Source organism: Neodiprion fabricii, chromosome 3 (assembly GCF_021155785.1).
Source record: "Neodiprion fabricii isolate iyNeoFabr1 chromosome 3, iyNeoFabr1.1, whole genome shotgun sequence".
Classification (NCBI taxonomy): Eukaryota; Metazoa; Arthropoda; class Insecta; order Hymenoptera; family Diprionidae; genus Neodiprion; species Neodiprion fabricii.
In genome coordinates, this window is record NC_060241.1 from 22,995,966 (window position 1) to 23,017,971 (window position 22,006).

Genomic DNA, 22,006 nt, shown 5'->3' on the forward strand with positions numbered 1-22,006 from the left:
TTAACACTATAAAAAAAGTGTTTTGAGTTCTGACCTTCATATCCAAGAATAACATTAGTCGATATTAAATGACATTGAATGTCAAACCTTTTCTTGCCGTGACTCCAGCTGAATTAATAAGACCGTCACTGAATGATCCAATGATTTCTCCATCGCGTACCATTTCATTCCAAAGATCTGCAAGGCCATCGCGGCAAAGGGCACGTTGCAGATCCGTCTTTAACCACTTGTGGTCTAGACGAATTTCTGGTCTGATCCCTATGTTAAATTTTCCTGCCATGTTTCTTGATTGATGAAATTACCTTCCACCTTTATATTTTTCACTTCAAGTCCATTGGTCAGTAAAGCTGTAAACACCGTTGTTGACATGAGAAGTACGGCTGCAAAAATATACGAATATGAAAGTGAGGTCGTAACTTCATTCTCATTGGATATTAAGTATTTAGAATTGTTGTATTTTCTTGTATCTTTTTAGTAAAAACTGTAAAAAAGAATCGGATGTGAAAATTCATCGAAGTATCAAGTTGAAATAGAACAGAACAAATAAGTTTGCATTTGTATTAATCAGATTTTATAAGGAAGCAAGGAAATTATATCGTTCAATATTATAAAGCAATTATAAGTGATGCTGGGTGGACATATATGTGAAGAACTAGCTAATGAAAAAAAACATGCGTATGATCGAGGCATAACCATGGCTGTTAAGTTCAACATAGATAATGATGAGATGGGTAAGGAAAACCAATAGCAGAGATGTCCACTGACTAATAAGGATATCAACCTGTACGTGACCACGTCTGATTTTAATCACCATTCACGTAAATCAGACATATTCTGAGTAATTTATATCACAAGTTTTGCCGATATACCTGCATGCCGTGCATACACATAAACGACGCATACGTGCTATAGCTGTATGTAACGAATTCTCACAGATATCTATGAAATTTTAGAAGTATACAAGAAGTGCAAAAATAATATACAAAATTAGTATAAGATTGACAAAATCAGTCTGGAGTTATATGAAATAATTGCTATTGAATAATACGATAATGTATAACATTGACAAGGTTATGATACGAAAGGAGTATAAAAATTCGAGCCGTACTCACTGTTCGTGGCATTGTTTGAAACAATTCAAGGTTCATATCTTTTTACCAAGCACAATCACTTTCAAATCCTGTTCTTAAACCTTCGACATTCATCAATTACCATTCACAGTTTAATTATGCTTTATATTGTATTTTTTAAATCGACTGACAGTTCCCCTGTTGTGACCTGGGCCATAAAACGATTGTAGCGCGCTGACAGGCTCTGTCAACCCACTCTATATTTCGTAGCCCTTACACCACCGGAGTATAATTTCTACAATTTCATACGAATTATGGATTATCTTACTTCGTTAAACATATTTTAATTACAACGAATCGATGGTTCGTGTATTGATTGACCCGGAATGTAAATATTTACGGTTCTGCAACTGTAGCAGTAGCACATACGCTACGGTTTAACCAATGAAAAGGCAGGATACCAGGGGCAGCCTCAGAAAAAATTTCGTCTGCCTTTTCGGAAGAAACACATCGCCGTAATATTTTGCTTGGCAAAATGATACATATTGTTTTCTCTAAATTTACTAGCCTAACAATTAGATTGTGAAAATGTTCTGTACTTTTGGCAGATATGTTCTAAAAGGATGTACAAACAAATCTGGTAAGTGCTCATTTCACAATGCATTCATTCCAGCTACTAAACACCTTTCGAATTTACGGGTTATGTTGCGTATGCCCCCAGTGGATTTAAATATTCACATAAAATTTCACAATAAAGAATCCCCTTTCATATATTTCATTTCTACGTAGAACCTGTTATGAAATTTCAGTGTTCAATCGAATGAAAATGTAAACAAACTTACTTTGAACACTACACCCGGAACTACATTACGTCTTTTGATTGTTACTTTTTGCAGCTTTAGGTCACCAGATTCTCGTGAAACACTCAACAAACACAAAAACATCGCGAAATTTGGCATCAACACTAAACCAAAGCAGAAATTTCCTGCAGCCCAGGTATGGCCAACCAACAGCGGCAACCCATCCCCACCTCGTTAGGGAAGGTGAATTACTACCCGGCATACCGCTAGAAGATTTTAAAAAACGAAGAAATTCTTTGATGGAAAAAGTTCTTAAGGATGCATTTTTAGCCAAGATTTCAACTAATCATATTTTAATTATACCGTCAGCTAGCAAAGTTTACATGTCGGAAAAGATACCCTATGTATTTAGACAAAATACAGATTTTCTGTACTTTACCGGATGCCAAGAACCGGACAGCGTCTTAGTAATGACTTCAAAGGGTGATAATTGTTCATCCATTTTATTCGTACGAAAGAAAGACTCACACTCGGAGTTGTGGGATGGTCCACGGACCGGAATTGAAGCAGCTCTTGGCATGTTTGGCGTAGACCAAGCCCTTCCTACTTCGGAGTTTGAGAGTTATGTCAAGTCTTTTCTTCAAGAAAATAAGAACACTATTGTCTGGTACGATAACACAGAGATAATACAACCTGAGCTGCAAACAAAATTGCATATTTTTTTAAGCCAATCTACTAAACAGGTATTCGATTCGCTTAAAACGTTTATGCACGAAATTAGATTGATCAAGACTCAACCTGAGATTGAACTCATGCAAAAAAGTTGTGAAATCGCTTCTACAGCCATTGCAAATACAATTGAAGTATCAAAACCCGGCGTAACTGAGCATCAGATATTCGCTACTGTGGATTACGAATGCAGAATGAATGGTGCTGAATATCTTGCATATCCACCTGTGGTGGCTGGTGGGAATAATGCAAATATAATTCATTACATCACAAATAATCAGATTGTTAATAATGGCGATATGGTTCTCATGGATGCTGGTTGGTAAACATAGGATTTTCATTATACCATGCTTTGTATCTTATTAAAATTTTTGTGCTTATGTAAAAACCTTGTAGACAAAGTTAATTATCGAATGTCCTATTGCAAATAGGTTGCGAGTATCATGGTTATTCATCAGACATTACACGTACGTGGCCAATTAATGGTACATTTACACCTCAGCAAAGGATTTTGTATGAAATCGTACTCGATACACAGAAGGAATTGATAACAAAGTTACGAGAAATGCCTACGTTAGATTACATATTTCACCAAATGTGTTTCCTGATGGGACAGAGATTACAAGACGTTGGATTGGTACCTAAAGCATTTGTTCAGGATAAGCTAATTGCAGCTGCGTATTCCTACTGTCCTCATCATGCTAGTCATTACTTGGGAATGGATGTTCATGACACTGGAAGAATATCGCGAGCCATCAAGCTGCAACCCGGAATGATTGTTACCATAGAACCAGGTAATGTACCCAACCCTGAACGCCGCATTTGTTATTCACTTTTATATAAATTATAACGTACAATTGCGATAATTTTCACGTAACTAACATAATAATTTTACAGGTATTTACGTTAATGCAAGAAACAAACTAGCCCCTGCGGAATTTCATGGGATGGGAATCAGAATTGAAGATGATATTTTGATAACAAACAACGGTCCAGTTATCCTAACGAGACATTGTCCGAAGGAAATCGCAGAAATTGAGGCATTAGCTAATAAAAATCAATGCTAGTGAAGATTTGCATCCTGAAATTTGATTGTTACGTATGCATTGTATGTCAGCTACTTATACATGAAAGCTGAGCTCTTTTATATGTTGAAAGATTAATAAAAATATATTTTACACCTTAATCAACCACATATAGTTGTTATTTTAGCAACAACATGATACGCCAGCAGATAATGTTTTCTTCTCAGAGTTCACGATTCTTTTAGTATGATACTCGCAAATTGTTTGTAACATAGTAATTTTATTTTAACAAGCGCACAATGTAAATATGTGATAAAAAGTCAGGCACTTACTGTATTATTCAAAGATTTGTCTAAATGGAAGCACTCTGATATTATAAACTTGCATCCAATATAAGACTGCTAGTAAAAATAATAATATTGCATATACCAGTACAGCTATCATAAACATCTACAAATAAGCAAGTAATATATCAAATGGAATTAATGCACTCGAGTTAAAATTACCATAAAATGAGATTCGAATTGAAATTCATATCTAATCTGATGAATGCAATAACAGTAAAGCAGAATGGTATTGTAGCACAATTAATTAGAAAAAAAAGATTATGTTCTGCTGTTATACAATTTAGATTGCTACATAAAAAGTACAAAATTCACACTTAAGAAAGGAAGTAAGAAAGAAAATGTGGAAGAAAAAAAATCTTGTTGATTTACAGAAATTGTTTTCAATTCATCTGGAAAGTCTTTCAATTAGAAGATGTAGCTATCAAGATTATGAAAGTAGAAATATTATTTAGTATAAATCTATTTCTGCAGATTTATAAGATGAGATTTCGGAGTTTCTTGTCCGCTTTTTTCAGAGTGACGAAGTTTGTAAGTTGTTTTACTCGAAGACGTGACCAAACAAGATGATCGTGCAAAGCATGAATTTGGGCTGCTGCCAAAGCTGCACTCTCTGGATACAAAACTGTGGTACAACCAAGTCCTGCAATTAAAAACAGAGGATTTTTTTGTGATATCAAGTTTTTTTTTTTTTTTTTCCTTTCCTTTAAGTTGAAAAACCCTCGTTTTAGTTGATACGTAGTTTGAGACTGTAAAAGGAGACTGACGAAGCAGATCAAGAATACCATGACGGAGTAAGTATACCTAGACAAGTAACCTTTCAAGAATACTAACAAGAAATAAGAATTTGTGCAATAAAATTATAACATAGAACTCTATTAAGGCAACACTGAAAATATTGATGCCTTGGTCAAATAATTGGATACGAATTTCTCTTTGTCAGATAAATCTCTGCTAAGCCATCACTTCTATCTATTCTAGTTCCATCAATAATTTTGTGGATAATTCATCAACAGCTAAAATATAAAATTTTTTTTCATCTCTAGATAACCACTTCTAAGATTTATTGATATTTATTGATCCTATAACTTGAATATTTTAATCAATCTCTGGTAGAATATACTATACCTGTATTTCAGCTACAAAGAGAGTCCAAGGATGTAAGCTTTTTTTGTATAGTAACCACAATATTTTGAATCCAGAAATGAATATGCACTTACATGTTATACCACTTTGACAAAGTGAGGATTCATAGATTAATAGAGTGGAAACTTACCAGAAGGTACGTTAAGCGATGACCATATATCTTGAGAAACGCTGTCAGGCTTGACCGGAGGACAGTTAATGACAGGGAAGGGAGTATTTCCAGAGAGAACTGGACCCAATCCGTTACTTCTCCCCGCTACAGCCACTAGCACCACCTCCATAGAAGATACGATGCAGATAAAGTATACACAAACAATGTTTCTTGTTATTGCTACTTGCTTTTAATATTAGCTTTCTTCAGAGATTACGTTATCTCCGAATGCAACCAACTCAATAATTTCTTCTGTGAAATACTTTCATTTGAACACGACTGATTCTCTTGACCTGCACAGATTCTGAATCGCTGAAATTTTCGTTTTATTATACAATCAATGTCTTTCTCAGTTTTCATTATCTACACACTGGCTCAGGAACAGATAAACTCCTTTTAGATCATGAACATGAAGGAAGAAAATTAGAATGAAAAAATAACTAAAGGTCTTCTAGCATCAGAATTTTCACAGAATAAATTATAACTTCCGCTGTATGCATTGCTAGTACCTTCTCTCCACTTCCTTCGTATTCTGCAAGTATGCGGAGTGTTTCTTCAGTGGCTTTATGAGCACTGCTAACACGAAGCTGAGCTCTCAAGCCTAAAGCCATTGCATGTTTGGCTATTTTCTGACAATGTTCTTCATCAGATGGCGAACCCATCAGTATTACAACCAAAGAACTTGGCGGTGGGACAAGATGATCTAGCTGATTTGCTATCCATTTGAAATTTCGTTTAACTGTTTCTAGATCAGCTTGTGTCACTGTTGTCAAATTCCTGTAAACCTAAAAAATGTGGTATTTATTCTGTTAATAGTGGTCAAAGATTTGTTTTTAACCGTTATTTTACCATATAAAATTCTCTATATTTCAAGTATCAAATTTTAATTTAAACTAATTACTTCACTTTCGAAAATCCTGATAGTTACTGAACTAGCTATAAAGAGTCATAAAAACATATTTACAATCAAGATTAATGAGAGACTAGGAATTTTATTCAATTCCCAAACTGCCTGAGTACACATAATACTTTTTACCTGTTTATCCTTCATAAGCCTTTTGTCACCGGATGGCCAAAGTCTCCAAGAATCACTGTCAATAACATCAGCTACCAGAATTTCACCCTTGTTATCGACACCAAATTCAATCTTCATATCAATAAGCGCACAGTCTCGTGTAGCCCACGCTCTTTCGAGTACTTCGAACACAGTTATGGTTGTATGCCTCATAATATCAACCTCATCTTTGCCAATCAAAAGGTTGTTTACTTTGAATTGGGCTGATATTATTTGCTCTTCAGACCACTGGGGATCGTGATTAGCATCATCCTTAAAAAACGTTTCTTGAAGAGGTGGATTGAATCTGTATCCTTCTGGCACACCTGCATTGGGAAGGGAACAAAAATGTGCTTTGTTGAATATCACTCATGGTCAAGTTTAATACCAAGTACTATTATTTGCAGCTGAACAATACGAAAGTAATAAGTCCAACATGTTTTTGAAATGAGTGAAAAAATTTCATGGATTTGGAAAAACCACAAGTGATGATGAGGAGTAGAATAGTGATCACATCGGTTGAAAATTTCCAAAAATGTATTAAGAACCTCAGTGAGAATTGTTTCGTATACCTGCATGTCTTCTGATGAAACTGCCAGTGGCCAATCTTCTGGTAACCCATTCTATGGGAATCATTTCACATTTTCTAGATATAGATGCAGTTTCTCCAGCGATTTGAACAAAAGCTGTTTTAATTCCAGCCTGGTTCAGTAATTCAAATACTTTTCCATTTGTTGCATTACTGATAGCTGCCTTCCCTTCCAAGTCATGAGCCTTCACTCCATCTCCAGCAGTAATGCGATCCTTGTTTTGTAGTAAACATAATTCTGGATTATCCACTAACTCGTAGACCTGTTTTGTCTTACCTTCGATGATCAGCTCACCAAGCTTGTAATCTAAAATATAGTAATGCGTTTTAATCTCTGACCAAAACTTAAGTGATAATGTAACAATCAATCATTAAAGTAATAAATTATTTTGGGAGTAGAATACATGAAACTTTGTATTTTTCATGCACAGATTGATGGAAATTTTTACAGAATTTAAGATGCTTTATCATTATCATACATTTTAAGAAACGAAACTGAAAAAGTTGAACTTAAAAACTTAATATGCAATTAGTCCTAACTTGACTTGATTCAATGATTCAAGCTTCAGGTTATTTTTCATTTGTTCTTAGATTTAATTTTTTAGAAAGCAATTGCAATGCAATTAAATCTGTATATAGACGGTATATTTATCACATTTAGCAAAATTAACTATATATGCAGGGATGTCGAGTTGAATTGAGCGGATTTGAAGGCCAGGGTAAAACGCCCTTTCATGCGTGTACAATGTGTTTCTACCAAGCACTTTGACGTGGTAATGATGAAGTAAAAAATACTCTGAATAGTGAACATGAATACCTGTACTCGGAATACCTGTTTAAATTAGCTGAACTATATCAATGCCGAGGGGTAGGCCATATTTTTATCTATGGTATTAGTGAATGATTCGTGAAAAATAAATGGACAAGTTTGATGCGGTTTAAATATGGATAAATTAAATAATCAAATTATGTGGTCGCCAAGCTATGACCCATGCGCGTGTGCGACGGTTGGGTACAGTCGAAAGAAAAAAGTCTGGGATAATGGCGTGGAATTTTCATTTGCTTCTTCATCCTACCAATGCGGTAAAATCTCTACTCTTTATTTCGTATAGTTTGTAAGAAGCTGAATCCTCTGAAGGACTTCTACGAAACAATTCAATTAATATAATTTATCAACTCACTATGAGACATAATGATTTGCCTGAAAGACGTCGGGATCTATGCTGAACACACAGTTACCGCACCACGATTGTCGAAGACGCCGGATAGTCGTCGAATACTATCGCAACAACTCCCACCAACGGCCACAGCGTGATTGGCTCGAATTATACGTTATCGTCAACCCGATACATCCATGTATGAAATGGGGTGATACCCCCTGCCGAGAAAATATATGTATGATTAATTTTTATTTACCGACAGGCTAAAATTTATACTATAATCACAGGTCTGCGTCTGATTTTTTTTTTTGGAAACAATCGCGTTAGCCCGATTAATTCAAAGCCCCTGAAATCTCAACATGACTCGTTTGACCTTACATTTGTATCGCATTACTCAAAGAAACGTATTGATAAATTTACAGAATCGTGGGGTATTGATACGTTTTCGGTTGATGTAATCATGTCTGAAATTTCGGGAGCAAAATTATTATATATGCGCTCCTATTAAAACTTGAGATTAAGAAAATCATTAATTGTTTCCAATCTAACAATAAGTAAAACTTGAATTTATCCTGTAGTTGTATTCGACAATTATACAACTGTAATAATATTTATACAACGGAAATTAAAGCTCTCGAACTATAATAATTCCAAAATTCAGAATATTTCAATCTCTCCTCGTGAATGGGAACTTTTTTTTGCAAATTTCATGATGAATTTGAATTACCCCGGATTTTCAGAACAACTGATTACCCAAAAAATTGCTCGAACGAAATTTGGGTAATAGAAATCAACAACTTTTCCAAAAATTTTCAATGATTATAATTTACCTTTAAATATAGCATACTTGTATATTCCTCCGCGTAAAAACTATATTGCCTTGATAGCCCATAATTAGACGAGGGAAAAAATGTCTAAAGATAATTAAAATCAGAAAACAACGTATATACTTAATTTACGAGCTGTAAATCTACATTTCATTTGTTCACAACACAATAATAAAGGGTCGCAGATCAGTAGTGTTGTATAATGAAATGTTTGTCAAGTTTCGATCGTTGCGGGATTGCTTCATTGATTTAGTTTCCTGCGTACATGTGACAGCTGGCGATAATTGTCCTTACATGTAGTATAAAAGGAGATAAATAATATAATACGCACGACGATGAAGGAGGTTGGCGCGAGATGCCCCTCCACTCAAAAACTACTTCCCATTGGTCTTTACGGATCATTCTAACCCACGCGAGCGCTTGGCGTGCACGTTCGTTTTGGCGCTTTGGTAACTGCATCGTATACGCTAAAATTTCGTGAGTATATGAATTAAACTATTCACTCATGCATTAGCGAGTAAGAAATATTGCTTCTGCGTCAAATTGGGCTGATTTTCCACAGCTAATTTATGAGCAAATACCGACACTCGAATTTGTGCGAAAGTTATATTTATGTCGCAGCACGAATTCGACACGCGATTCGGCAACAGGTGTCCATTGCATGTTCTGTACCGTCTCGTACAAAAGTACGATCTCAATCATTTGATTTTCGCATAACCTAATCAATTCCGTTCTGTTTTATCTAATATGTAAGAAATACCAATATTATATTTCTATTTCGCATTGTGTTTTGGTATATTTCTGCAATAGAAAATATACTGTATAAGGCAGAGAGAGTAAATGTTCACGTTGCAGAATAATCAAGTACGCCATATAGCATGCACAAATTTTAGTTTTTTTCGTGCGCCCGTGCCGTAACCGATGGTTTCGACTCGCATTTTTATAAATTTAATAATTATTAGTTTACAACGTCGGACTTGGGTTACCATAATATGAATGTTACTAATACTTTCCACGTCACATGGGTGGCTTTAACCTTACGGATTTCGAACCACGTGGGCGTTGGGTGTGCTTGTCATTAATTACATCATGTCTAGAGCCGATATCTACTGTTACTAATTTACAGCTTCAGATAATCAACTTAATCGTTTATAGCTTAGTACTTTATCGTACAGCGGACGCATAATTACGCACGTTATACGCAATCTGTAACCACTGTACGCGATTACGTAGCAATTGTGTTATAATAATAATGATGAAAATAATAATTTCATCATTGTTCGAACTAGAACTGTCGCAGTCGTTGTCATTAGAATTTAGAAACAGATTGACGTAAAATCACGCAACTGATGACAATTATGCATATCACTTCAAGTATCAGTTAATATTACAATCATGACTGTTAGTGACAATGTTCAATTCTTGTTATATATGTTGCGAAAATTTCTATACTATAATTAGTGGTAATTAGTAATTTAAGAAGAAACTGTAATCATAAGGTAGGTGAGGATAACAAACGCTGGAACACTATCTGGACTACATATGTCGTCAGTAGAATATTATTGTATATAAAATGATATTGTGAAATTGCAAGAAATTATAAACACGTATGCGATAAAAAATAAAATAGCAAAGATGCCTTTGCAGAGGTCAAGAAAATACACAAGTTGCTTGATAATGGGGCGGGTTAATTCACCATCACTAGGGGGTCTCGTTATCAGAATGGAATGTACCAACGCTTCAAGTTGTGATTTTGCAACTGCTTTTTATGCATTCCGCATTATCAAAGATTCTGTTTGCCACTTACAGGCTATATATGACTTATTTTCTTGCAAATTTATATTTCAATTAATTTATTTGGCACTTGCGCATGGTCATTTAAATTGCATGGAAATAGTAAAATTTTAGCCGGATAAATAAGAATTTTAAGGAAAGGCACAAGTTAAAGTAGCAACTTAAATATGAAACAGTAAAATGTGTCAAATTACATTAATGCTAAAGAAAATATGAATGTCTACTCATTCAATAATTGATTTTTGAAAAATTGATCTTATTCATTTTCTAATATGTATGTGCAGCAAGTTTGATGAGATGTGATCAAATAATTATAAAGTACATCTACAGCCAAATCTTTCGAAATTGTAACTCTCAAAATTATTCAAAGAACTTTGAAGATGTTTGTCAACAATAACAAGATAAATTTCCAATACTTGATAACTGTAATGAATTTATTGAACCTACGCACTTTCCTGTTTTTTAATAATTCTTTTATTACGCAAAGCTGTGGTTTATATTCGAGGCAGTTCAAGCTGTTTATCTTTCGACTTTGATTCCTCTGTTTACAACTACGTGGGAATTACGACATTACATAGCAAATTATGCAATTCCTGTTCAACATTGTCAACATTAACTTTGTGCTAGTAAATTTAAATGTGGCAAAGGTCTTATACTGATCAATTACGTCAGAAATAATACTTTCGCAACTCACTATGCGCATGATAATATCAAAAGCGGATTGATCATTTAATTCTTCATTCACAGAATCATACATTAAATATGTCCTGCAATGAGCCGCAAGACGATTGCACTAAGGCAATGTCTAGGCTTGCTGTGCAGACTAGACAAACAAAAAGACCTCACAGTAAGGGTGAAACACGTGGACAAAAAACTTCTGGATTAACACACGAGTGTGGTGTGTTTGGATGCATTGCTGCTGGGGATTGGCCATCACAAGTTGACGTGGCACAAGTGATTTGTTTAGGTAAATTTTTTATCTAGAATGACGTGAGCTGCAATGCTAATTACGCCCTGAATTATTTCTGACCGTGGATAAGACCGTGGAAACATCTTAAACGTACTAAACACTCAAATAATATTTAATAATTTTGATGTGCTAATTGAGTTCTTCTTTGTAACAGGACTTGTAGCCTTGCAGCACCGAGGTCAGGAAAGTGCGGGCATTGTGACGAGTAAGGGCCTTTGCGCAAAATCATTTCATGTCCACAAGGGAATGGGAATGATTAGTAATATTTTCAATGACGAAAATATCAGAAGATTGCGAGGAAATCTGGGAATAGGTCACACGAGGTACAGTACAAGCGCGGCAAGTGAAGAAGTTAATTGTCAGCCTTTTGTTGTTCACACAGCTCATGGAGCACTGGCTGTTGCACACAATGGAGAGCTTGTAAATACGGAATCCCTCAGAAAAATGGTAGGCTTCAATTTTTCCCTGAAATTGCACCACTATTAGTTTAATGTAAGATTAATAACTTCATTTTCATTTCCAATATTCGCAGAATTTATCACTCAAGCTTCCAAGAGTATTAAGCAATTTACTGACAAAATAATCACAGTGTTGAATTACGTTTTCTTTCTTTTTTTTTTTATCACAGGTACTCAGTCGAGGAGTTGGATTATCCACACATTCTGACTCAGAATTAATTACACAAGCATTGTGTCTCAATCCTCCTGAAGGCGAAATTAGTGGACCAGACTGGCCAGCGCGGATTAAACACCTTATGCAATTAGCTCCCCTATCATATTCTTTGGTTATTATGCATAGAGACAGAATCTACGGAGTGAGAGATCCGTATGGCAATCGACCTCTGTGCCTGGGAAAAATTGTCCCCATCGGTAATCTTGGTGGGTGGTGGTGTAGAATGCAAGTGGTTTATTGTAGATATTTATTCGAACATTGTCTCGTAATTTAACACTAAACGTCCTGGCACTTTAGACTGTTGATATATTAATCATTTTAATAGCAATTTTCATATTTTGAAATGGCGTGTATTTTTTAACGGAAGAAAAAAATGTTCGTCAGATTGTTTTGTTATATTCGAGTTTTTTGAAATATTCCTTAAGTTCGACCGGATACAAATGTCTAACAAATACCTCCATAGTCTTGTCATATGTTGAAGTAGATTACATTAAATTACACGAAAACTTCAGTGCAGCGATTAAATAAAGCAATTAACCTACTATATTGATTTCTAGTATTTCTTTTGAGCTTTTTTTGTAAAATATCTGTATAGAGAACTGAAACTAGAGAGCATGCAAAATTCGCAATATCACTTTTCATATTTGTACCATTTACTAAAAAGAAGTGTTTAATTTATAGAGAATTTTCCTGATCCTACTGCAGATTATCATTTTTCTTGCAGAGTATTCAGTTTTATCAATTTCAAATTTGCGCTACAAATAATTTACTTCGTTGTTAATTAACACAACGATAATGTGTCATGAAACTCCTCATCGTATTTCTAATACGTGTAAATAAGAAATATTAATTTACTTTTCCTTCAACAGCTAATGAATCTGATGATGAGGACGAGGCTGATGGTTGGGTCATATCATCCGAGTCTTGTGGCTTTCTTAGTATTGGTGCAAGATACGTCCGGGAAGTTTTTCCAGGGGAAATTGTTGAATTGACCCGTGAAGGAATTAAAACAATTGACATAATAGAACGACCGGATAAAAAGCCACAAGCATTTTGTATATTTGAATACGTGTATTTTGCACGGAGTGACAGTATTTTTGAAGGTGAATAATTTTTTTCATATTCCCTCGTTTTTTGCAATCATCAAGAATTCATAATTTGAAATTTCTCTTATTCTTTTATTTCAGGTCAAATGGTATATTCCGTTAGGATGCAGTGTGGAAAAGTATTAGCCTTGGAATCTCCAGTAGATGCAGACATAGTTAGCTCAGTCCCAGAGTCAGGCACAGCAGCTGCGCATGGATATGCCAGACAGGTGAATAGTGATTCAAACAATTTTGTATATCATCCATCAAGTCTTAGTGGTTTTGAATCCATTTCTTGAAAATATCGATATTTGGTTTTCAGTCAATGATACCCTTTGCTGAGGTTTTGTGTAAAAACAGATATGTTGGTCGTACTTTCATTCAGCCAAGCACAAGATTGAGACAATTAGGAGTGGCTAAGAAATTTGGTGCACTATCTGCAAATGTTAAAGGAAAGAAACTTATATTAATTGATGACTCGATTGTTAGAGGAAACACAATTGGCCCGATTATCAAACTACTCCGAGATGCTGGTGTTAAGGAGGTATAATTGGCATATTATATATATATGTGTTAATAAGATTGTTTATATTATACTGTAAACAACTGGATAAATGTAAACTTGGGAACATTTTTTGCAGGTTCATATTAAAATCGCGTCTCCACCTCTCAAATATCCTTGTTACATGGGTATCAATATACCGACACGAGAAGAATTAATCGCAAATAAATTGGATAGTATAAAATTGGCTAAACATGTTGGTGCAGATAGCTTGACTTATTTATCAGTTAAAGGGCTTGTTCAAGCAGTTAGGCATGGCATGGATAACCGAGATTGCAGTTATATCGGACATTGCACTGCATGCTTGACGGGTGAATATCCGGATGAATTACCTGGTGAATTACCTGGTGACTTGGACTGGTAGACACTGGCACCGAAAAATTACATATACAATATTTTCGACCGATTTGATAAAATTCTTTGAAAGTTATTTCGCTTCAATAACATTTTCCATAATTTGTCAATTTCATAATTTACATATGACCAAAAATTGAATAATGTTTCTCGTTTGGATCTTTGATACAGCAGAGCCCAGGATTTTGATGATCATTAAGCAAGCAGATGTAACACGCTGCGTAAAATATATCATTTAGAATGTAGATAAAATTGACTATTTAATTTAATTGTAGAATTAAGAAAGATATATTGTCATACTGTAGTGATCTCATTCGATCTGATTGAATGTACTGTTTTGTATCAATTATTCTGCGCTATGATATTAGCAACCAGAGGCCTTTATGTAACATACACATGTTTACTAATACATTGTAAATTACTTCTAGAACCATACTTTTGTAAACTTTGTGATTACGTTTAATGTTACGTAATTTGTACTCCATAATTTGTATATTACAAAAATGAAAAAATATATTACATCATTTGTTAATGATATGATTCTTGTTTAAATAAGATACATTTACCCTTATACTTATACGCACACCAAAACACTACGTCGTGCTTTGAAAAATATGTATAATTATTAACAATTACTCTGAAAAGTAATTGTCCAGTATCAACTGCGAGAATTTGCGAGATTAGAGAGCGAGTTTGATTTGAGTCGATGAGGAACGACTAGAATTGATGCCAATGCATTTATCTATTACTTGAAGAACGTGACAGAATAATTAGTTGCGAAAGAGCCCATATGTCGTAATACTTTTGAATTCAGATTTTCCTTACGAAATACTTCTGAAACTATTTTTACTACCATTACAATCGACATATTCACAACTTCATGAAAATCTGGTTTCCAAATTCTTTCAACCCACAACAGTTTCATTTGCTGAGCACTTTACTTTTGCAAGTCCTGGCACAATGATGATCAATATTTAAATTGTTATGATAACATCATGTAACAGTGATGTGTCAATTTCAATGTGAATTGCTTCCCGAATCTTGACGTGCATTAACATGATGCTGGGACTTGAGGAACTCATCTTTGTGTGCCTTGAGCCTTCTTGAAATTTCTTTCATTTTAGCTTCACGTTTTGCTTGTTTTTCTAATCTCTTTGACATTGGACTAACCGACTTTCTACTCATACTTGCTTCATCAGCTGCTCCTAAAGTTTTTTCATCACTATTATCTTCTTTTTCCGGTACCTCCAATTTTACTGGAACTTGAATTTCATCAAAGTCCGACTCTACCACTAATGAACTAACTTTACTCGTTTCATCTGAGCTGTGGATTGTTGTTTGAGATTTTTTTGATTTAGGAGCTCTTCTGTTCGGTTTTTTAAATACAACTTTTGACTTTGATTTGGACATTGCTTTGGATGACGACTTCCTTTTTTTCATAGAAGCCAACAACGGCATATCAAGATGAGTTTGTTTAGAAGTCGAAGGGCCAGGATCTATTACCGTCAATTTTTCACCAGGCTTTATCTTCCAACTTTCTTCAGCTGCGTCTACACTCGAGTCTAATTTCATTACTTTATTCAATATATTTGAAATATCAATGTCTTCGGATTCAGAGCTTTCTGCAGCAAAGTTTGAGGTGGTATGTTGAGGCTTGGATTGTGAAGGTGCACTGTTTGCGCCTTTCATACTTTTTGACTTATACATAGCAAACGGATTGTCATCATCTGATTCTGAGTCAAGTTCAATTCCTTTCAACCGTTTTTCATCTCTGATTTCTTGCTTTTCTAAGTAAATTTTTAATGCTTCCATTCTATCATCTCGCATCCTCTCCCAGAATTGCAAAGCTGTAATATTTAAAGTATGAATAAGTATACTACTATCACTATTATAAATATAGCTCAAATCTCAAATCTTGATCAACGTCACAGTACCATCGTCTTGATACTTTGGCGGAACACCAGCCTCTTTGATGGTACTTATATTAGGCAGATAGTGCAAATGATCCGAGTCTCCTAAGACCTCAGTTCTTTGCATGGTGAATACCCTCTCCATTTTCAACAGCTTCCTAGTTTTGGCAAAATATTTCAATGTTGCGGGTGTTTCAAAGGCAGGATCATCTACAACTGGTGCTTCATCTCTTTCAAAGAACATGTAAGTTCCCGCCGCATCGTGATACGTGCCTTCATAAAACTGTAAGATCATCCAATCAAGTCATTTGACACTCATTTGACAATGTCTAACAATTACAGGCAGGTATAATTATTTATCTATTACGTAACGATTTGAGAAGATAATTTTATTTTACTATTTCTCTCGTGTTTTTAGCTCTACGATTTGATTGCATGAATAAAAAAAATTTCAAACTTTGATAACAATCAATTTTTTTTTGTTAAATTTATGATAATATTTTTTGAGCCAATTCATATAAAATATCCACTGTATTTTTTATGAGAGTGTATCAAAATTCCATAATCTGTAGATTTGTAGTAATTAAAATTTTCAGACTTCATGGATTGAATCATTGAATTAACATTAAAATTTTACTAGTAAATTTAATTTATCATGTAACCGGTTCTCAAATCGTTCGAAGTTGATGCCCTCTTTTATATGTATTGGATTTTCACTCGAATTCATACAAGTTGGGAGTGAGACTTATTAAAAGTGTCACACTTTACCTTTCCGTTGATTTGCATGATCGGATGGTCGGAGTCAACGCCGATAATGTCGAGTTGAAGTTTGTCATTTTTAAATATGCTGCCGTCAACGTATCCCTCACATTCGACGTACACCAGTACTTCACTTTCATCTTCGGACAAGCAACTTTCATCATCCGACATGTCTAACCTATTTTCCTATTATAATTCGTTCTAACATCAACTAAAAGAAGTATCAGATTTTGATCACCCCAATACCACTGAGATAATCAGAAAATGCTGATCTCAACTCAAACCGTACATTTCAATATCAACGCACGAATAAAACAGGATGAAAAAATGAAAATACCGCTATTTGAAAATTAACGCTGGCACGCTGTGAAAAGGAATAGAATACGGAACGTTCGCCGTAACGCGGCGTTGACCGAGAGAGTAAGGGCTCCCCCTCTCCTTCACTAATATGGAGAATATTTGTGTCCTTGTTTAAATTTGCGCGCGCCTATCCCATAGACTTGGTGGGTATAGACTACACGGTGCACATTCCAGTATTACTATATTTCAGTGTAATCACCAGATTAGGTACTGGTCACAAATGAAAAACAATGTCACCGGAAAAGTGTTGATGGGTATTAAATCTGGTAACAAACAAACCACTGAAATATATGTCCAAACCTCCGACATATTGTTATATTTCAGTGGTTCAAACCTTACGAATAACGAGAGTATTAGGCTGGATTTTCACGTGCATGCTCTGATTAGCCAATTCGCCAAAATCACCATTTGCTGACATCTCACGCTTGGTGATTCGGTGAATTGACGGATCAGAGCAGCTGTTTGGTGCACGTGAAAATCCACCCTTGAGTGTCCGTACCTAGCACCAGCGCTTTCCAAAGCTTATCTGAAGCCGATAAATACTATATTTTCCATTATTTTATGCGTGTACGGTAGACTCTATCAAAAACATCACCAATTTTTTTTTCAAAATCAAAATAGAAAATATTGTTCCAAATGACGAAAGAAAGATGGTACCCAAGTTTCAGCTCTTAATATTAATATCAAGAGGTCGAATTTCTATTTCCCATGCATACCCATTTCGCAACGTATTTTTGTAGGGAATTGAACACGATACAAAAAAGGTCTCTTATCATTTTATGTTGAATCTACTCTTTCAAAAGTTACTTAAGGACTTTGAGATAAACACACTATAAACTATAACCATTGGTACCTAGCCGTAGGGAAAATCAAGGTATTCAAAATTTTACCTAGGACCTCGGAAATGCATACCTACTGTCACTTCGTGAATCACGTAATCGACAGAGTTTGTGATCAAGAAATTAGAACACCGCTATCAAATGTAATCGAGTTCGGAAAAAGCATACAGATAGTTACCTCTCGCTGCCGCACGCTGAACAATCAATTACCACCATTGGACTGTATAAACATACACTTGAGGTATTCACTCTTTCAATTATTTCCAATGATACACAATCATTCAGGAAAGTTTACTGTTTATCGGTTCGAGAATATATCTGGATTTAAACATCTGAAGTTGGCAATGTTGCCGACCAGAAGACGGGAAAAACCAGTGAATTGTTCAGATGGTTAGCTTGGGATGAAAAGTGTGTTAGATAAGATTTCGCACAACCAGCGAAAGTTGAATACGCGCGCGTCGGTAATACAAGAAAAAAGTTTAACTTGATTCTGAAAATGATTGACAGACTGAACTCTATTTATTAGATCAACATAACGTAGAAATAAATGATCGTTTATTCGTCATTGCACAGCAGGCTCGACACCGACCACTTGGCAATGCCGTGAGCCATTCTAGTCTTTACATACATTGTATTTGGTGTAGAATCCCATATGCTTGGAAAATACAGACTCATACTGGTCTTATAGGTTTACAAATTCAATTACTCGACCGGACTGAATAAAAACAATAATCTCGAAGAGTTTTGCAAAACATTTGCAGTACTTTACTGTTAATAGATTATCAAGGGAAAAACAATGAAATCCAGTGATTATACAAGATTAAAATGAACATTGTATCTGACATGCAGATTAGAAAAGGAAATAGTTTGTTGCTTACTTTATCTGCTATATCAAATAATGCACATGCGCTCATGTATATTTAATTATTTATGCTCATATTAATAAAATTATTTCTTAGTTTGCACCGGTGATATAATGAATCGTCCGTGAATCGAAATCATCTAATCGCCATTTTGTTTTTTTATGTAGCACTTACATAATATATCTGATATGACAGACATTTGATGCTAACTGATGATTGATTGAAGCCGATTTTGTGGTTTACTAAAAGAAAATGTCTAGAAATATAATATATTGAGTAATCAACAGAAGTTTGCAATTTCAATTTGTAGATCGTTGAGTCCCACTGATAGAAAGTACTGCAGTCCGTCGTTTTACTAATATTGAGGCTGGCCGTTTCCAATCTGGGAAAAAAAGAAATTTTCCAGCATTTCAAACATTACACATATTCCTAATTTTCAGGTTTCAAGAAGAATATTCATTGTCGAACGATTTTCTTTGTTGTTGGAAATATCAAGCCAAACTGAATTGCAAAGTGTAACATAGGTCTGAAACCAAAAAACTTTACAGGTTTTTTATAGATATGCACTCGCTGAAACCGGGAAAAATAGTCAAAAAGTCCCATCGCGTCAGGTTTTTTCTTGAACTCGTGTTTGTAGTTTCATTTGGAGTGAAATTCCCGTTTAATTCGAAATCTGGTATCCTATTCTTGATTCTAAGAATCCTGTGCAAAAGTGATTCCTTACTTCCATTTAACATGTATGATAGTAAGACTCAACAATAAATATATAAGTACAGGGAAACAGAAAATGGAAAGCGGAAGCGTGGTCGGAGGTGTATCAAATAGAAGAAAAAGTTTTATAGGCGAAAAGACAGCACACGGAGCGTTAAATACATCTCATAATGAAATTGTTTGTTTAGCTGTATAAGAAATATTGTTTAGGTCATTGTAATAAAATGGTAGTTTTTTTTTCATTATTGTTATGCTTTTTCTTTTATGCAATTACCTTGTATTTTCCAAGAATACTGTACATGATGGAGGAAAACGGAAGTCATTTTTTTGCAGACCTGTGTAATTTGAAACTTTGCAAGTAAATTTTACTTGGGATCTCTGCCACTATTCCAACGAGTTCAGATCCAAGAAGCTTAAAAATATCTAGTAACTCAGAATGAGTTATCAACGATATCATAAGTGTTTACGTTAAATAGACATTTATTCAAATCTTGAACATCCAGGCGTCAACATGAAAATGACGAATTTTCAATTTTTTATCATGAATTTTGACTACAACAAACCTTTATTAGAAGTTCCCCGATGGAATCCTTTCTCGTGTCAAATCCTACAATAGGACAGACGTTAAAATGGCAACAATAATCAATATGACTATGATTTTTTATGCGATCGATGAGAATCAGCATAGTTCGAAGGCAAATAGTAATTGAAATTGGGTATAATTAGATGACTGTGGTTAGTATAAAGCTATTGTAAATAAAACGATTGATAAATTTGCAACTAAATGAAAACAAATGTATAATACTGAATACTTGAACGTTACAAACAAAGGCTGTCTCACTTGTCAGCAGGTCCAATTTCTCCGCCAGCATCCTTCTTTCTGCTTCCGTTACTCCCCAGTTGGCATATATCACATCCTGTTGTATGATCCACCCGTTAAAAAATAGAACTAATACTTTAAACTATACTTTTTTATTTACATGAATATTTAACCGAAAACACGGTAAACTGACAAATCTTTCACGGTGATAGGTGGTAGGCACGTTAAACCGTGAAGTATTACCTTCATCGTTTTGCAGAACTGCGTCCAACTAGCTTCTCTAGCTTCGGCGGATAAGTTTTTATCATCCCATGTTGTTGTTAGCTTACGTATCCCATGCGACATTAATATAGATATCGTTTGTGTCGCTGACTCCCTGGAAATATAGGTATAAGCACCTCAATGTTGTGGAAAAAAATAATCAACGACATATGAAATGGCTTCAACTACTTGTTGTCTGAAAAAACTGACTCAAACATGCGAAAAATAAAACGTTGATTCCTTGACTGTGGTATGATAAGAAAATTTCAATGCTCAAGTTCACATCTCTATGAAGATAGCCACTCCATTTTCTAAATTCAACCTCTTTTTCAGTTTCGATAATTTGCTCATTGTTTGCGCATTCACTGTTTGTGTTATCAAAAATGAATTGCTTTTCAATTAAATGTTTTTTCTTTTTCAAATTTCCAAGCATCACCCTAAATAATATTTTGTAACCGGAGCTGTTTCACCGCCATTTCACCTTGGTCGATCAAACACAATTGTCATACATGGAGAAAGGATTACCATGTTACCGTATGAAAATCAAAACAGACTACAAAAGATAAGTCGTCCTTGAATTACGTGATTTTTTTTTGATTGTTGCGTCGCTGTATACACCTGTAGTGTCTGCAAACATATATCGGCAAAAGGTCGTGACAAGATCCCCTTAAGGTCGCATGACATTAAGAACGCGATAAACTGGTCGCAAATATTCTGATCAAAACGAATAAATCGAGGTAATATATTTTCAATACAATTTTGTAGGGTTTTGTCTTTACGAGAAATAATCCAACCATCACACAAACAAGTGTTATAACGTCAAATCTCTTTGAAATTCTTTAAAGTTTTTCTGATGCAGCGGTCTCAGACTTTTTTAGGCGCAAAGACGCATTCCCGGGATATTTGTCATGCCGCTTGGATCTTACATAATTAATGCATTGAACGATTTGAGAAGTTTTGAAAACATCCAAACGACACATATTGTCCGTGTCAAAGCTAGCTGGTAAAGGAGACAGCGAACTATACTTACAAAAGATCTGCCATTTTTTTCTTATCTCGATCACAAGATTAAAATTCGAACAATATTATTAACTGACAGAATATATCTTCTAAAATAACTTTAAACAGTATGAATTATCGAACAATTTAAG

At 34.8% G+C, this 22,006-nt stretch overlaps 5 protein-coding genes across 8 annotated transcripts in view; 2 read left to right on the forward strand and 3 right to left on the reverse strand.

The window, feature by feature from the left end:
- The window catches only part of LOC124177761 (E3 ubiquitin-protein ligase HERC2), a 19,072-nt gene extending 17,748 nt beyond the window's left edge, over nt 1-1,324 (reverse strand). For both annotated transcript variants that reach the window (XM_046560533.1, XM_046560532.1), the window contains exons 1-2: nt 1,113-1,324; nt 88-380 (exon numbers count right to left, since the gene is read on the reverse strand). In XM_046560533.1, the coding sequence (XP_046416489.1) occupies nt 88-280 (193 nt within the window). In that variant the 5' untranslated portion in view covers nt 281-380; nt 1,113-1,324. The remainder of the gene's footprint in view (nt 1-87; nt 381-1,112) is intronic.
- Nucleotides 1,325-1,517: 193 nt separating this feature from the next.
- Nucleotides 1,518-4,211, forward strand: LOC124177768 (xaa-Pro aminopeptidase 3-like). The gene is made up of 4 exons (XM_046560553.1): nt 1,518-1,710; nt 1,967-2,917; nt 3,031-3,393; nt 3,497-4,211. The coding sequence occupies exons 1-4, from the start codon at nt 1,659-1,661 to the stop codon at nt 3,664-3,666; spliced, it is 1,536 nt and encodes a 511-aa protein (XP_046416509.1). The 5' UTR covers nt 1,518-1,658; the 3' UTR covers nt 3,667-4,211.
- LOC124177769 (multifunctional protein ADE2) lies at nt 3,885-8,245 on the reverse strand. 2 transcript variants are annotated; one of them, XM_046560554.1, is made up of 6 exons: nt 8,090-8,245; nt 6,892-7,215; nt 6,302-6,645; nt 5,775-6,050; nt 5,245-5,389; nt 3,885-4,611 (listed from the first exon to the last, which is right to left on the reverse strand). In XM_046560554.1, exons 1-6 carry the CDS (start codon nt 8,097-8,099, stop codon nt 4,445-4,447), a joined length of 1,266 nt encoding a protein of 421 aa, XP_046416510.1. In that variant the 5' UTR covers nt 8,100-8,245; the 3' UTR covers nt 3,885-4,444. The 2 variants fall into 2 exon arrangements, with proteins under 2 accessions (XP_046416510.1, XP_046416511.1); XM_046560555.1 differs by lacking the exon at nt 3,885-4,611 and adding an exon at nt 4,674-4,772.
- A 971-nt stretch (nt 8,246-9,216) lies between these two features.
- LOC124177766 (amidophosphoribosyltransferase-like) lies at nt 9,217-14,867 on the forward strand. Of its 2 annotated transcripts, none has more exons than XM_046560551.1 (8): nt 9,217-9,372; nt 11,437-11,656; nt 11,814-12,106; nt 12,288-12,537; nt 13,201-13,434; nt 13,519-13,646; nt 13,739-13,960; nt 14,058-14,867. In XM_046560551.1, exons 2-8 carry the CDS (start codon nt 11,452-11,454, stop codon nt 14,340-14,342), a joined length of 1,617 nt encoding a protein of 538 aa, XP_046416507.1. In that variant the 5' UTR covers nt 9,217-9,372; nt 11,437-11,451; the 3' UTR covers nt 14,343-14,867. The 2 variants fall into 2 exon arrangements, with proteins under 2 accessions (XP_046416507.1, XP_046416508.1); XM_046560552.1 differs by having other exon boundaries at nt 12,288-12,528.
- Nucleotides 14,524-17,416, reverse strand: LOC124177770. Its single transcript, XM_046560557.1, has 3 exons — nt 17,011-17,416; nt 16,267-16,525; nt 14,524-16,179 (listed from the first exon to the last, which is right to left on the reverse strand). Exons 1-3 carry the CDS (start codon nt 17,170-17,172, stop codon nt 15,350-15,352), a joined length of 1,251 nt encoding a protein of 416 aa, XP_046416513.1. The 5' UTR covers nt 17,173-17,416; the 3' UTR covers nt 14,524-15,349.
- Between the last annotated feature and the right edge of the window lie 4,590 nt (nt 17,417-22,006).

Coding starts and splice junctions, on each gene's coding strand:
- LOC124177770 (XM_046560557.1), bottom strand. CDS start 17,172: ATGTCGGATGATGAAAGTTGCTTGTCCGAAGATGAAAGTGAAGTACTG. Junction 16,526..17,010: donor TCATGCAAATCAACGGAAAG/GTAAAGTGTGAC, acceptor ATGATCTTACAG/TTTTATGAAGGCACGTATCA. Junction 16,180..16,266: donor GCCAAAGTATCAAGACGATG/GTACTGTGACGT, acceptor TAAATATTACAG/CTTTGCAATTCTGGGAGAGG.
- LOC124177769 (XM_046560554.1), bottom strand. Junction 6,051..6,301: donor GGCTTATGAAGGATAAACAG/GTAAAAAGTATT, acceptor CACATTTTTTAG/GTTTACAGGAATTTGACAAC. Junction 5,390..5,774: donor ACGAAGGAAGTGGAGAGAAG/GTACTAGCAATG, acceptor TCTTCTATGGAG/GTGGTGCTAGTGGCTGTAGC.
- LOC124177768 (XM_046560553.1), top strand. CDS start 1,659: ATGTTCTGTACTTTTGGCAGATATGTTCTAAAAGGATGTACAAACAAA. Junction 1,711..1,966: donor AGGATGTACAAACAAATCTG/GTAAGTGCTCAT, acceptor TACTTTTTGCAG/CTTTAGGTCACCAGATTCTC. Junction 2,918..3,030: donor TATGGTTCTCATGGATGCTG/GTTGGTAAACAT, acceptor TATTGCAAATAG/GTTGCGAGTATCATGGTTAT.
- LOC124177766 (XM_046560551.1), top strand. CDS start 11,452: ATGTCCTGCAATGAGCCGCAAGACGATTGCACTAAGGCAATGTCTAGG. Junction 12,107..12,287: donor CGGAATCCCTCAGAAAAATG/GTAGGCTTCAAT, acceptor TTTTTATCACAG/GTACTCAGTCGAGGAGTTGG. Junction 13,647..13,738: donor CGCATGGATATGCCAGACAG/GTGAATAGTGAT, acceptor TTTGGTTTTCAG/TCAATGATACCCTTTGCTGA.